The sequence below is a fragment of the Solea solea genome, chromosome 12, assembly GCF_958295425.1.
Source record: "Solea solea chromosome 12, fSolSol10.1, whole genome shotgun sequence".
Classification (NCBI taxonomy): Eukaryota; Metazoa; Chordata; class Actinopteri; order Pleuronectiformes; family Soleidae; genus Solea; species Solea solea.
Window position 1 is genome coordinate 3765136 of NC_081145.1, and position 12808 is coordinate 3777943.

The following is a 12808-nucleotide window of genomic DNA, read 5'->3' on the forward strand; positions in this document are numbered from 1 at the left end:
ACTGTGGATGGTAATCTGACGATACAAGAAAATGTAACTTCACTTCAGATGTGGATGAAGGAAGGAGTCAAGTGAGACTGGCACCACGCAGGAGATGTGAGCTAACGCTGCCCAGTCTGCTTCACGTCTGAACCAGAGATGTTGCATATGGAGGTGCTTTTCTCTGCTGCCCACAGGCTTCACAGACTCTCCTTTCCAGCCCTCCTCCCTCCCTGCAGCTCCCTCCCCGTCTCTCTTTACTGTCACTTACACTTACACAGCGGGCCATTTCAACGAAGGGAGGCTTTTATCTCTGCAGCCAGGCAGAATGCAGACATAGAGAGGGCTGCTCTGCTTCAGAGGACTGTATACTTGTCAAAGCACATGCAAGCAAGAAGCCACATATATGAGCCCTCCGCAACAAGAAAGCCTGTTCCCAGACCCCCACACGAGATCTGAGACCAGGGAACTCACTGGATATCACTGGATATATGCTGGATATTGCTTCCTGCTCACTGGTGAGCAGGAAGAACAGATCCTGCTCACCACAAACACCATGGCATATATAATATGCACATATTCAACACACACAAGCACGTGGAGGCACAAATGAGCGTTCTGTCGACTTGATGTACTTCTGCAGCAAATACATCAGAGCCTAAACGTGAGGAAAGAGCTGTGGTATGTATGCAAATGATCACGTATGTGAATGTGTGAATGTGTGAGTGCATACGTGCGCACATGGTCGAGTGTTTGTGTGTGTGTGTCAACAAACATGCAGATTAGGAAATTTGGACACTAAATTACAGGTGCGAGTATCAGAGTGAATGGTTGTTGTTTGTGTGTTGGCTCTGCGTTGGACTGGTGTCACTCTACAGCCCCCCCATGACCCTAACGTTGTATAAAATGCATGGATGGTTGTGGTAGTTAAATTAAGGTCTAAGATGTATAGTTAAGTTAATAACCTATAGTTAGGTTAGGGTTGGGCATTCACTGGTTAAGATTAAGGTTAGTGATAGCACTTAGTTTAGGCCGACCAAATGAAGTCTGTGCATACATGTGCGTGTTTGTGCTTCATTCAGTCATTTCCATGTGTGGCTCTCTGTCTGTTATGTAACCAGTTTGTTTGAGCACCAGCTCCCAATCTCTCATCTTCATATCTGCATATGAAGGTTGCATGGCAGCCAGCTCAAATACCTCTGTGTGGAAGCACTTGCATGCTACAAACAGATGACATAACAGCTATTACGTAACAGACACGACATCAGAAGTCTGGCTGTCCTAATAAAGCTCACTCCTGTCTGACTTACACACTCACAGCTCCGGCTAGAGTGTGTAATCTCAGAACACTGATGAATTTGTAATGTGCACCCAGGGGCTCTGCGTGTATGATTGTGCGTGATGTGATTAGCTCATGATTAACTGATTGGCCCTCTAATCAGAAGCAGTCAAGGGTGGTTGGGGGGGGGGAGTCATGACTTCTCCCTTTTTTCTGGTTAAAAGTGACAACAGTGTTTCTGAAAGTGTAGTGTGTCCCTGAATGGCTGAGTTTAAAGGATGTTACGTCATTGAACCCTACAGAAGGACTGTTGCTTTGGAGCAAGGGTATCGGGGGAGGAGGGCAACATAGGGCGAGAGGCAGGGTATACCCTGGACAGGTCACCTGGACAACCATTCACTCTCACATTTACACCTACGGCCAATTTTGAGTGTCCAGTAAATCTCTGCATGTTTTTGGACTGTGGAAGTGACTGGAAAGAACAACACACACACACACACACACACACACACACACACAGATAGTTCTATCTGTAAACTACATACAGAAGATCCTAACCAGTGACCTCCTTGCTGTGAGGTAATAATGCTAGCCACTTCTCCTCCCAACTGTGACCCAACTATTACCTCAAGCCAAGCACATTTAGAACCATGGTTGACCCAAATGCTCTTTAAAGCACTTTTCACTCAAACCTGCTTTACACTGCAGTCATTCAAACTTAATCACTCGTGCTTTCATACAGTGCACCTACAGTATGTGCAGTATGCTGCTGAGGCAGGAATCAAACCCACAACCTTTAGCTTGAAAGATGACTCGCTCTACCACGGAGCTACAGTCACCCCATGTGCGTTAAGAGGTAAAACAACAAGGTGAAAAATGCAACACGATAAAACATGATAAAAGTCAAACTGTAAAAATAATAATAAAATAAATGAAATGGTAAAAATGGACTTAGACTAAGTGAAAGCCAAGGAGACGAGGTGGGTCTTGAAAAGTGATTTAAAAGGTTTGTTAATGGCAGATTTAATTTGAATGGGTAAATGAATCAATCAATGACACATTAATACCCTCTTGCGAGCCTGTTGCATTTGCTTTTCTAGAATGTTCAAGAAAGAAAAGAAGCAGTCTTGCTGAATCTTGGTAGGACCCAACTCAGAAGGATCCTCTGTACTGAGGACGGTTCAAGCATATGATGAATTTATCCCCAGGTTTTCGTGTGGATGCATCTACAGGTGGATGTAGTCTTCCAGTGTGAGACTTACATGATCTGTATGTTTTGTGGACGAGCAGAGTTAGGAATCAAACCTGCATCTGAGACGTCTGAGCCAGCGGATCCTTTCAACAGGACAGGCCGAGGTACCGCTGCTCTGTGCTGGACACTGTGAGCACCGAGCGCCCACATATGCTGAGCCGTTCCTCCCAAGTGCGTCATATCTAAATAATAATCTTGATACGTTAAACACGTTTTAAATGTATTTTAAATTTTAAAAAAAATGATCAAATGATCTTTTCTCTTTCAGCGAAATGCATTCTGGGATACATGGCTTTCACAAGTATGCACAAGTCACCACCTGATGCATACTTGGACCAATGGATGGAGCGAGTATGAGAACCGTTCTAGCTGCTTGTGAAGTGGAACAGTACTCCAACTGTGGGAGTACAGAGAAGTACAGAGAAGTACAGAGAAGTATGTATATTGAGAAACGCCTGTGTGTTCCTGCCACAGGCTGGGCGTGGCAGACCCTGAAACCTGCCATCACACCTGCTGCTCAGCTCACTGATTGCAACCCTGTTATAAATAATCTTCAGCTCCAGTCTTCCCCAGGTTGTTGTTAATCCTCAGATGGTAATGGCATGTCTGAACTCATCTTTAAGTTTTGTTTAATTAGTCTCTTGTTGGCCTCCTGCCAGCCGCACTGCTTGGTCCTCCTCTGCTTCAGACTTAGATAAATATTTTACTGTGCCAGCATTTTTTAGCAAGTTAAACGTTTCTCTCATGTTTTGATCCAGTCAGAAACTAAAGCTTAGCAATATTGGCCATTTTGCCCCTTGCTGCAGCACATCAGGAGTCCACCATATTGGGGACTGGCTTGTAAACACATTATTCCAATCTGCCCACAGGATCCATCATAGTACTGAAACTGCCCCGTCAAGATCACTAATGATTGCCTATAATATTATCATAATGAACTGCAGGTCATTTGGTCTGCGGGGGATACGGACACTAGATTGGTTTTAACTTTTTTCAAAAAGATATGAAGAGTCTTTCAGTCAATCCTTTTGCAGATGATAGCATTAATCTCTGTAATATTACAGCATTAATCTCTGTAATATTCTCGATAAATTTCGATTAGTTTTTATAGTATTTATGATCTATGTGGAGTACATTAATAAGTGCAACATGGAATTTATCAAATGAATTACTGAAGAGATGGAAGAGGAAGTGTAAAACGTCACACTGTGTCAATCATGGTTGACATACCCCGTATAATATGAATCTAACATTGTCAGGAGGTTTGATTGTGTAAATGGCTTTATGCTTGTGTGCCTGACACAAAGAGGCATTAAGTGCAATGCAAGTCTCTAGTAGCTCATTTCAGACCAACGCAGTTGTCTTTCTCCCATTCAGTGACCGTGCTGTTGAAATAGAAAATTCACCATCTGAGTGCGCGTGGTTGGTCTTAAAATAAGACGCGGTCATGTTGGAACAAAGCTGTGTGAGGACGGATGTGATTGTTTTGACAAACCAAAAGCTGGTGTGAAGTAAGTGCTGCTGTATTCCACTCGTTTTTGTTTGTCACACACACACACACACACAGAGGCTCGGCTTTTGCTTAAAGTGAAACAGTTTTCTCTGCAGAGACACATTCTCTATTAAGCCGTGTTTCCACTGGGTGGAATGGTAGGGTTTGGTACACCACATTATGTATTTTACTTTTGCTTTTCCATTAGGAACTGTGCCAAAATAACCCCAACCGTTCCATTCTTGTACCCTCCCTTGGGGTAACAGAGTATGGTACGGAATGGTCAGAGTGGACTCCACATAAGCTAGTCCGCTGATTGGGTGACAGAAAAGTGTCGCTTCCTTGCGCTGTAAATATCCCATGGAAGTCGAGGCAAACGGCTGACGTCTATTCTCACACAAAGCTTTGACGTGTTGTTGAGACAAACAGCCACAAACCAAGCAGGGAAAAAAAAGTGATGCTCCACTCCTTCTGTATCAAAAATCTTAATAATCAATCTAAATGTTTCTTTAGAAACTAAAACAGACTATTACTATTTCCTCCTCCACAACAGAAAGGATTTCCTCCAAGTGTGATTCTTTCTTCGGAATAAATTTCTTTTAAACTTTTTACAAAATCTTTTTAATACAAGTCCTGATACTGATGTTAATGTGGTGCTTAATGTGGTCTTTCCTTATTTGTGAAGCCCAAACCAAAGAATAACTTCACAAGATGCTCACATGTTCCTCATCAGCAGCTGATCATCTGATAGTTTGTTTGAATATATTACAACTTTGTTATTGTAATATTGCAACTTTTTTTCTCTTAATATTAGGACTTTATTCTCCAAAGCTTGTTTTTTGTCAGTATGGCCCTGATACTCAGTCATAGGAGATTGCAGTCTGACAAACACATTTTTTCATTCTGCTGTTCAACCAAAACAAAAATTATTCATACATGCCCTAAAAGCTGCTTTGCGATGCTCTTACATCATGAAAAAAAGCGTCTTTCCTCTTCAATATTTCAGTGTTTGTCAGAGGGACTGAATGATGATGAGGTTAGGGCTGTGTGCCAAAGGAAAGTGCCAAATAATGAACCAAAAATTGTTGGTTTTTGGGCTTTACACATGGGATTTGATGATGATGAAAATGTAGAACAACCAATAATGGCCAGCCTTTCAGACAGAGGTCTCAAACTTGCGGCCTGTGGGCTCCCCAATATAGTTCATGTGACCCGCCACTTAATATCAACTTAAAATGTCATTTTTTATATATTTATACATTCATTTTGCATCATAAATATTTTTTATTGTTGTTTTATTAATGTTTTATTAGGAACTAACCTAATAACTTATTTTTGAAAAGCTGTGAAATACTGTCACAAATATTGGTATTGCAATCAGTCATGATTGAATATCCATCCATCCACCCGTCCATTTTCTACCACTTTACATAACACACACCTGTACTTAACAGGTTTACAGGTTTTTCTGGGAGGGTTCACTTGAGTGATTTTGAATAATGGAAAAGGACATATTGTTAAAACAGTTCAGAGGAGCAGTCATGACCCTGTTCACATTCTATTTCCTGTGGGAAAGAGCAGCCTATCAGTGCAGGGAGACACAACAAGCTAACCAATTACTTTGAAACAAAAAACAATGATCACATTTTTATTGCAGTTTTTGTCCTAAGGGTAATCTTTAGATATTAGCAGGTCATTTGAAGGAGAACTTCAGCCAGAGGATACTGTACCAATTGCAGAAGTTATTTGTCCTCCCTCTACTATCTGTTTTTGCCTCAAAGATGGCAAAATGGCATCATAAAAAAGCAGTTTCTCTCCAGCTGATGTTACACTACACATTCCACTCAAAGGCATAAATGGAGTGTGCAAACGGACTCTCAAGGTCCTCTTGGTATTTAACTGAATCATCTTCATCTCTATTTTTATACCAAGGGAAATTTGATCTGCACAGGGCAAACAAGACACATCATAACAGGAAATATGACAACAGCAGCAGTAATCCACAACACAGGTACAGGTACAGTGAAGGTAATCCAGCCTCACTCAAACAAAAACTGAATTACACTTAAAAACATTGTCAAGTCAAGAGCTGTACGTATAAAAACAAAGCTACGAGCAAAGATACACATGAAAGAAAGCAAAGTATCTGCAGCTTCTCAGTGACCACAGAGATAAAGAAGCTAGGGCACTTAAGTATCCTAACTACGGGTGTGTTTACACCTAAGGCCTTGTTTAGACTGCAGCCCAAAGGGCTTTGTAAGCATATCCAGATTGTATGTATCTTGATTTTTGGACTGTCTGAACAGCTAAAAAAACACAAATCTGATCAGATTTTTACAGATCTAAAGTCTCAGTTGCTCAGATAGGAAGTCAAAGTGTCCTCTGCGTCACTCACAGAAAACAACAGTGACCAGAGAGATGGAAGTTAATTGGAAGCACGACCAAGAAACAGAGGTGAGCCAGCAGTTTTGTGGTGCTTTAGGGTGATGATGCTCAGCTAAATGTGTAAGACATGGATGATGGATGTGCCGGTCTCACTTCCATATATACATAAGCTTGCCCTTCTCCTCACTTGTGAATGTAGATGAGAACACTTTAGCTATTGACACCGATCTATAAAAGAACCGCATTAAAGAGTAAACACACCAGGGATCAATTTAATCACACTGAACAAGGCTGGTGTGTGAACACGCCCTAAGTTTATCTTTCACTTGGATTTGCTGCACCTGAGTCACTTCACTGGATGCTGGGAGACCACAACGCTGCTAAAAGTTAAGTTAATACCGTATGTTTATTATGTTATTTTGGATTAACTAATTAGGGATAAATGTATACTTTTAAAATTGATATTTATTTATTCTTCTCTCCTCCTTCAAAGTGTGTCAATCTGTTCTTATTCTATGTGAGACCTCATGTTTGTTTCCTGTTGCACCGCAGACAGGCTGCCAGTCCGTCACAGGGCCAACACACACAGACACTCACACTCACCCCTACGGTCAGTTTAGAGTGTCCAATTAACCTCTGCATGTGTTTGGACTGTGGGAGGAAACCAGAGAACCGGCATGCTGAAAGGCTCTTGTTCTGACTAGGGCTGCCACGATTCGTCGACTAGTCACGATTATGTCGACTATTAAAATCGTCGACAACTAATGTAATAGTCGACACATCATTGTTTTGTTTTTTTAACGTTGTTTTCTCTCAAAACTGCTGCGACACCTTCCACTGCCGCGTCTGCCTTTCTGTCCTTGACACACATGCTCAGTAGTGGTAATCTGGGTCAGCAGTGATGTCACCGGAAGTTATACCAGACGGGCTTAATTGTCTTCATTTTTAGTTAGCATATATACCTTAAACACCTCAAGCTGAAAGCTAATGATTGTTATATAAGAGCAGCTGCATGCTGGTGTGATAAACTGTATGTTACATATTCAGTTAACGTATGATCCAATTAGTCGACTAATCGAAAAAAATAGTCAGTGATTAGTCGACTATCAAAAATAATCATTTGTGGCAGCCCTAGTTCTGACCGGGTCGCAAACCCTGCAAAGGCAACAGTGTTAACCACTACACCAACTGTGTGGTGCTAAAACAAGTGTCGGAAAAAGGAAATGTGCTCATAGTGTTTTATGGACAGGAGAGAAGAACATTACATTTACCATTTAAACATATTCAGTGGATTGTAGATGTAAATGGACACTGTTCACAAACAGAGCATCTATTTTTGTCCTGATGTTGATTACCTGCAGCTCAGATCTCCGTTGTGATTGGCTGATAATCAAACGCTGCTGGGTTTAGGAAAAGGTTACATGCAATCAGTGTAATTTGCTAATGACACAGACCGGATTTGGTTTCATCAGCGCCTGTGACGGTGAGCAGCAGAACCACAGTCTGTCTATTACAATGTCATTGTGGCTATGTCTGCTGCCCTGAGGCTCAACATGTGACTGTGGTTATGGCTCATTGTTTTTCTCTTTTGCATAGATGCCCACCGGCCAAAGGTCTATTCATTTAAAAGAGTTCAGAGTGCCCTCCTCACATCCTTGCTCGTTCATGTGGTTGTTGTTTTGAATTTGCATTAAAAGATGAAGCCAGAGCCAGTGAGCGAGTGAGTGAGTGAGCGAGTGAGTGAGGCCTGGTAACGTGAGCGAGAGATGACGGACTCACCTGAAGGCTTCGATGAGTCTCTCCACTTTCTGTGCTTCTCCCTGAACACGGACATGAGCCTGGAACTTTCTGAGGGCTTCATCAAGCTCCATACCGGAGAAATCCATCTCATCCACGACACAACTGAGAACAGACGATGAGAGAAGAAGAAAACAGGAATCAGAGAGAAGGACGAGGGTGGGCGTGTGTTTATTCTTGTATTTGTTACCTCTTCAGGACCGTTTCTGGCATAAACAGTAATCGTTATGGAGACCAAAACCTGGTCCTAATGAAAAACTGGTAAAGTTTCGAACTAAGATTTTAATTGTAGTTAGATTAAGGTTAGGGTTCGGCATTAACTAGTTATGGTTAAGGTTAGGGATAAGGCCTTTCTTAAAATGCATAGAAATACGAGAATGTGTGTGTGTGTGTTCCAGGTATTACTCATGTTGTGGGGACCTAAATCAAGTCAAACAGTAAATTATTACATTTTAAGGTGAAAACATGGATGACGTTAGCGTAAGGTTAAGGTTAGGGTTTGACCAGTAGTAGTTAGTAGTTAGTAGTTAGTAGTGTGTGTGACTGTGCCCAAGAAAAGTGATGGAAAATCTTTCTTTTACAGTCTTACTTCCATTACTCAGTCACTGACCTGGAAGATGCACAAAGTGACAGCATGTTTGCACAAACACCTCCTCACACATGCACGCACACACACACACACTTTGTGCAAATATCAATGAAGAAAAAAGGGTCTGATGACAGGGGGACATGAGAGGGAAGGAAAGATGGATAAGAGGCTGAAATAATGAAACACAAAGAGCATGGAAGCGAGAGAACGAGAGAGAGAGGTACATGAAAGGCCGAGTGCACACACACACACACAATATACTGTGATAGTACTGTGTGTGTGTGTGTGTGTCTACAGTGACCTATTTCTACAGTTTCTGCAACAACCTCAGCAGAAAAGCCTCCTTATCCTGGATCTCTGTTGACAATGGTTGGATGCATTGAGTCGGCGCTCGTTGTCATGGACAGTGATGCATGTTTGTCTGTGTGTGTTTCTATTAGCCAATCCTGTTTTCAATGTTTGAAAATCCCTCAGTTGATTCTGATTCAGTTGATCTGTGTAAGAAATGTAAATCTAAATGTTCTGGATGAAACTAAATATTTAGGGTGGAAATAGCCTTTTATTTCTGTATTTTAGAAAAGATCTGGTCATCGTTTAAAATGCAATAACTTGCTGTTGTACATATTTTTCATATATCACCTTTAAAGTCAGAGTCATAATTAACTTCACTGTTGACACCCATGAAATGAAATCTTGCATTGATTTTACTATATATATATATATAAATGTATATATTTATACATGTAGTCACAAAAGTTTTTTACATAAAAATCCTTGTAGTCTTCAGCTATTTGACTCATCCTGAACTCTTTTTTGTTGTTTTGGTTGTTTTATTAATTTTGCCTCCAATGAAAATGCATTGCTGGCTTTGGATCTATCAGCTTGAACACATATGGCCTCGCTCCAAAAATGATTTGATTCTAGTTGTTGACGTCATCCTTCATCATAGGTTCACTCTACACACACTGCACAAACACACTGTCGTGTCCCTCAAAACGAGGAAAAACAGGAAAACTTTTTGCTTTCACAAGCAAATCAATTCTGTCATGTAAGAACAATTTACTTAAAAAACTCAAAAACTTCTAACTCTTCCTTTATTTGGTTAAGCTGACTTTGAATTTGCACACACTGACTCATGGTTTTAGCTTGTTACTGATAATTAATTTTTCTAGTGCAAAACTTGCTTGTCAAGATTATTTTTCTTTTTAGGCAAAAAAAATAAGAACAACTTCCCAGAAATAAAAGTCACTACAACACGAAAGAAAATGTCTCCACAACAGAGTGCAGGACATCCTCATGCTTTTAACACGCTGTTATATCTGGTTCAGGTGTTTCCATTGGCTACTGTAAAGACAGAGCTGTGTGTCTTTACAGGCAAGGAAACACTTACACTTGTTTTTCTGCCGTTTCCGTGTAGATGTGGCCTTAAATATGCCGGATCAAACAGCGATCTAATTAAATCTGCATTTCTCAGATATGAGTCATTGTTGAAGGAAGATAAATGACTTGATTAGATCCACATGCTCAGTAGCATTTGATGAACTGACGGAATCATAAGTGTTTCTTTTAAAGGTGCACTTTCATTTTCTTTCTTTAGTGTTTTTTTTCTCTCTCTTTTGTGGAGGGTTGTTGGACTTGGTTGGTTTCTTTATATTTATAAAAGTGTTATTAACAACACCATCAGTTACAATCTCAAAACACCTACACAGAGAGAAAGAGAGAGAGAGCGTTGTCTTTCAACTCCCTTGGCAACACACTTGAGTGAATGGGTGAACGGTAAAACACAGCTCAGCGAGGTCATCAAGACTAGCAGAGCACTATATAAATACAGATTCAAAGAGATTCAGAATTCAAAGAAGTGATTCATCACATGAATTAGATACAAAGAAATATGTACAAGGTACAAACAATATATACGTGTGTACAGTATATAGAACAGGAACTCACTCAAGGACATCTCGGTTGAACTGCAACTTGCTGTTCCCCAAGAACTCTCCGATCATCTGTCGGCTCAGGCCCTTCCTCTGCAGCAGGAAGTGAGCCACACCGATGGCTGTATCTGGGACGAAACCACGCGTGATCAGGAAGTGGATGCCTTTTTCTGGGTTCCTGCCCACAGATGGCCAACAGCAAAAAAAATTAATGAACGTTAGAGCTAACACGGAGTGTGCAATGGTTTCTGTGCATTCGAGTGAAAAGTTGTGGGGGCAGAGAGACACAGTGTGTGTGTGGGTTAAGGTTAATGTCCTCTGAAGTCATGGAAACCAGACTGTGTGTGTGTGTGTGTGTGTAAGGGGAAAGAGCAGCACAAAGAAAAGAAGGAAAGGAAGAGTGCATCCATGCACAAAAGCTGTTAGCTCTGGACCTCTGGATCAGACCCATAGTCACTGATGCATGTGAGTTAATTTAATTTAATTTGTATTAACTAATAATAAGTGCAGGCCAAGCGTGGAATCTATTTATAGGCACTGAGAGGCTCCAGAATTGTTCCTGACCTCCTTGACTGCTTCTGTATCCCTCGACTGTGTTTTCTGCTCTTTCCTATCTTTTGCTCCTGGCCACTGCCCCCCCACCCCCACCCCCACCCTCTCTTCACATCTGTTTTCATGGCTGTTACAAAATGGCACTGAAAAGATGTCCTCCCAACAATAATCAACAATGATGAGAGTGTTTTGCCGTAATACATGTACTTTGAACACAGAGCCAGAGGGGTGTGAGTGTGTGTGTGTGTGTGTGTGTGTTTCTCTCATAGGATACACATTTCAGACTGTCTGACTACCAGTCGAGTGTCTCCTTCAAATTGGGACAAAATCTGTGTCTCACAACTGAGAAATAAGCTAATTTTTGGGTCAGTGGTTGTAGGATTTATCCAGGAAATGAAGCTAGGATGAGAAGAAAGATTATGAGTCAGTGGGCCCCTGGCACTGACTCCCCCCATGTATGAGTGGTTGGGTGTGTGTGAGACAAGCAGACTCACACATTGAAGAGGTTGAGTCCTATACGATAGAGGCGTTTTCGGTGTGTGTCTGTGGACAGGGTTGGCGAGCGGCACGAGGCTGGATCCTGGCATCGATCCCTGGGAAGAGAGACAACCAGGGCCTGCAGGGCTTCGGGGCTTGGCCCACCTGGGATCTGCTGCGGATGAGTGTAGTGGTACTGCTGGTACTGGGTGTAGATCTGAGCAGGCTGCTGGTTAGACTGGGTGGACGTGGAGATGGAGGTGGAAGCAGAGGTAGAAGTGGAGGTGGACCCCAGTCTGTCTGAACCTGTCTCCCCCTCCATCCCTCCTCCTCCTGGAGCTGGCAATGTGGAGCCCCTCCTGGATCCTGGATCGACCATTTCCAGCTCCTCACTGGGAGGAGGGGCCGGAAACTCAGGTTCTTCCATAGACTGGCCATCTCCTCCACCAGCCATTCCACTGAGAGAGGTCTTTCTGCTGCCCGACTCTCCTCCCCCTGTGTTGCCCAGAGAGGTTGTAGTTGTCGTTGTGGCGGAGGAGATGGTGTAGGAGCTATTGCTGTCAATGTGGACAGTGACATCCCTGAAGGCCATGAGCAGCGAGCTGGCACTCCGAGGCAGACAACTGCTCTCCGCAGCTGCACGAAGAGCTCCCGGGTCCATCAACAGGCCCTTGCCCTCTCCACCCTCTGATAAGCTCCAACCGCGAAGGGCCTCATCGATCGACTGGGCCAAAGAGTGCAGCTGCAAACAAGATGACAAAAATACTCACACACTTCAAAACCACTGATTTCTTGTCAACTCCTGCATGATTAATGAGTGGAAAAGTCTCAAACTGCAGCAGGCACGCAGATGGTGGCAGCAGTCACTTCATTTGTTGAGCTATAGCTGCTGAGTAAGGTGCTTATTTTTGCCTTTAAAGCAGAACCATTATGGTTTTTACCATAATTTAAAAGCTTTAGAGTCATTGTGATGGTTAAATGTCTTGTTGTGGGGAGACTGGGGGCTGTCTCCACTCCAGCCTTGCAAGATCGGGGCCACAGACCCGCGGTCGTCAAAATCTGGAGGTCTCGCAAA

The 12808-nt window shown here is 42.4% G+C and overlaps 1 protein-coding gene across 1 annotated transcript in view; it reads right to left on the reverse strand.

Annotated features, from left to right (window-relative positions):
• iqsec3b (IQ motif and Sec7 domain ArfGEF 3b) overlaps positions 1-12808 on the reverse strand; it is a 64541-nt gene that overhangs the window by 18779 nt on the left and 32954 nt on the right. Inside the window, exons 5-7 of the mRNA XM_058645795.1 lie at positions 11751-12475; positions 10721-10882; positions 8167-8289 (exon numbers count right to left, since the gene is read on the reverse strand). Of these exons, the coding sequence (XP_058501778.1) occupies positions 8167-8289; positions 10721-10882; positions 11751-12475 (1010 nt within the window). The remainder of the gene's footprint in view (positions 1-8166; positions 8290-10720; positions 10883-11750; positions 12476-12808) is intronic.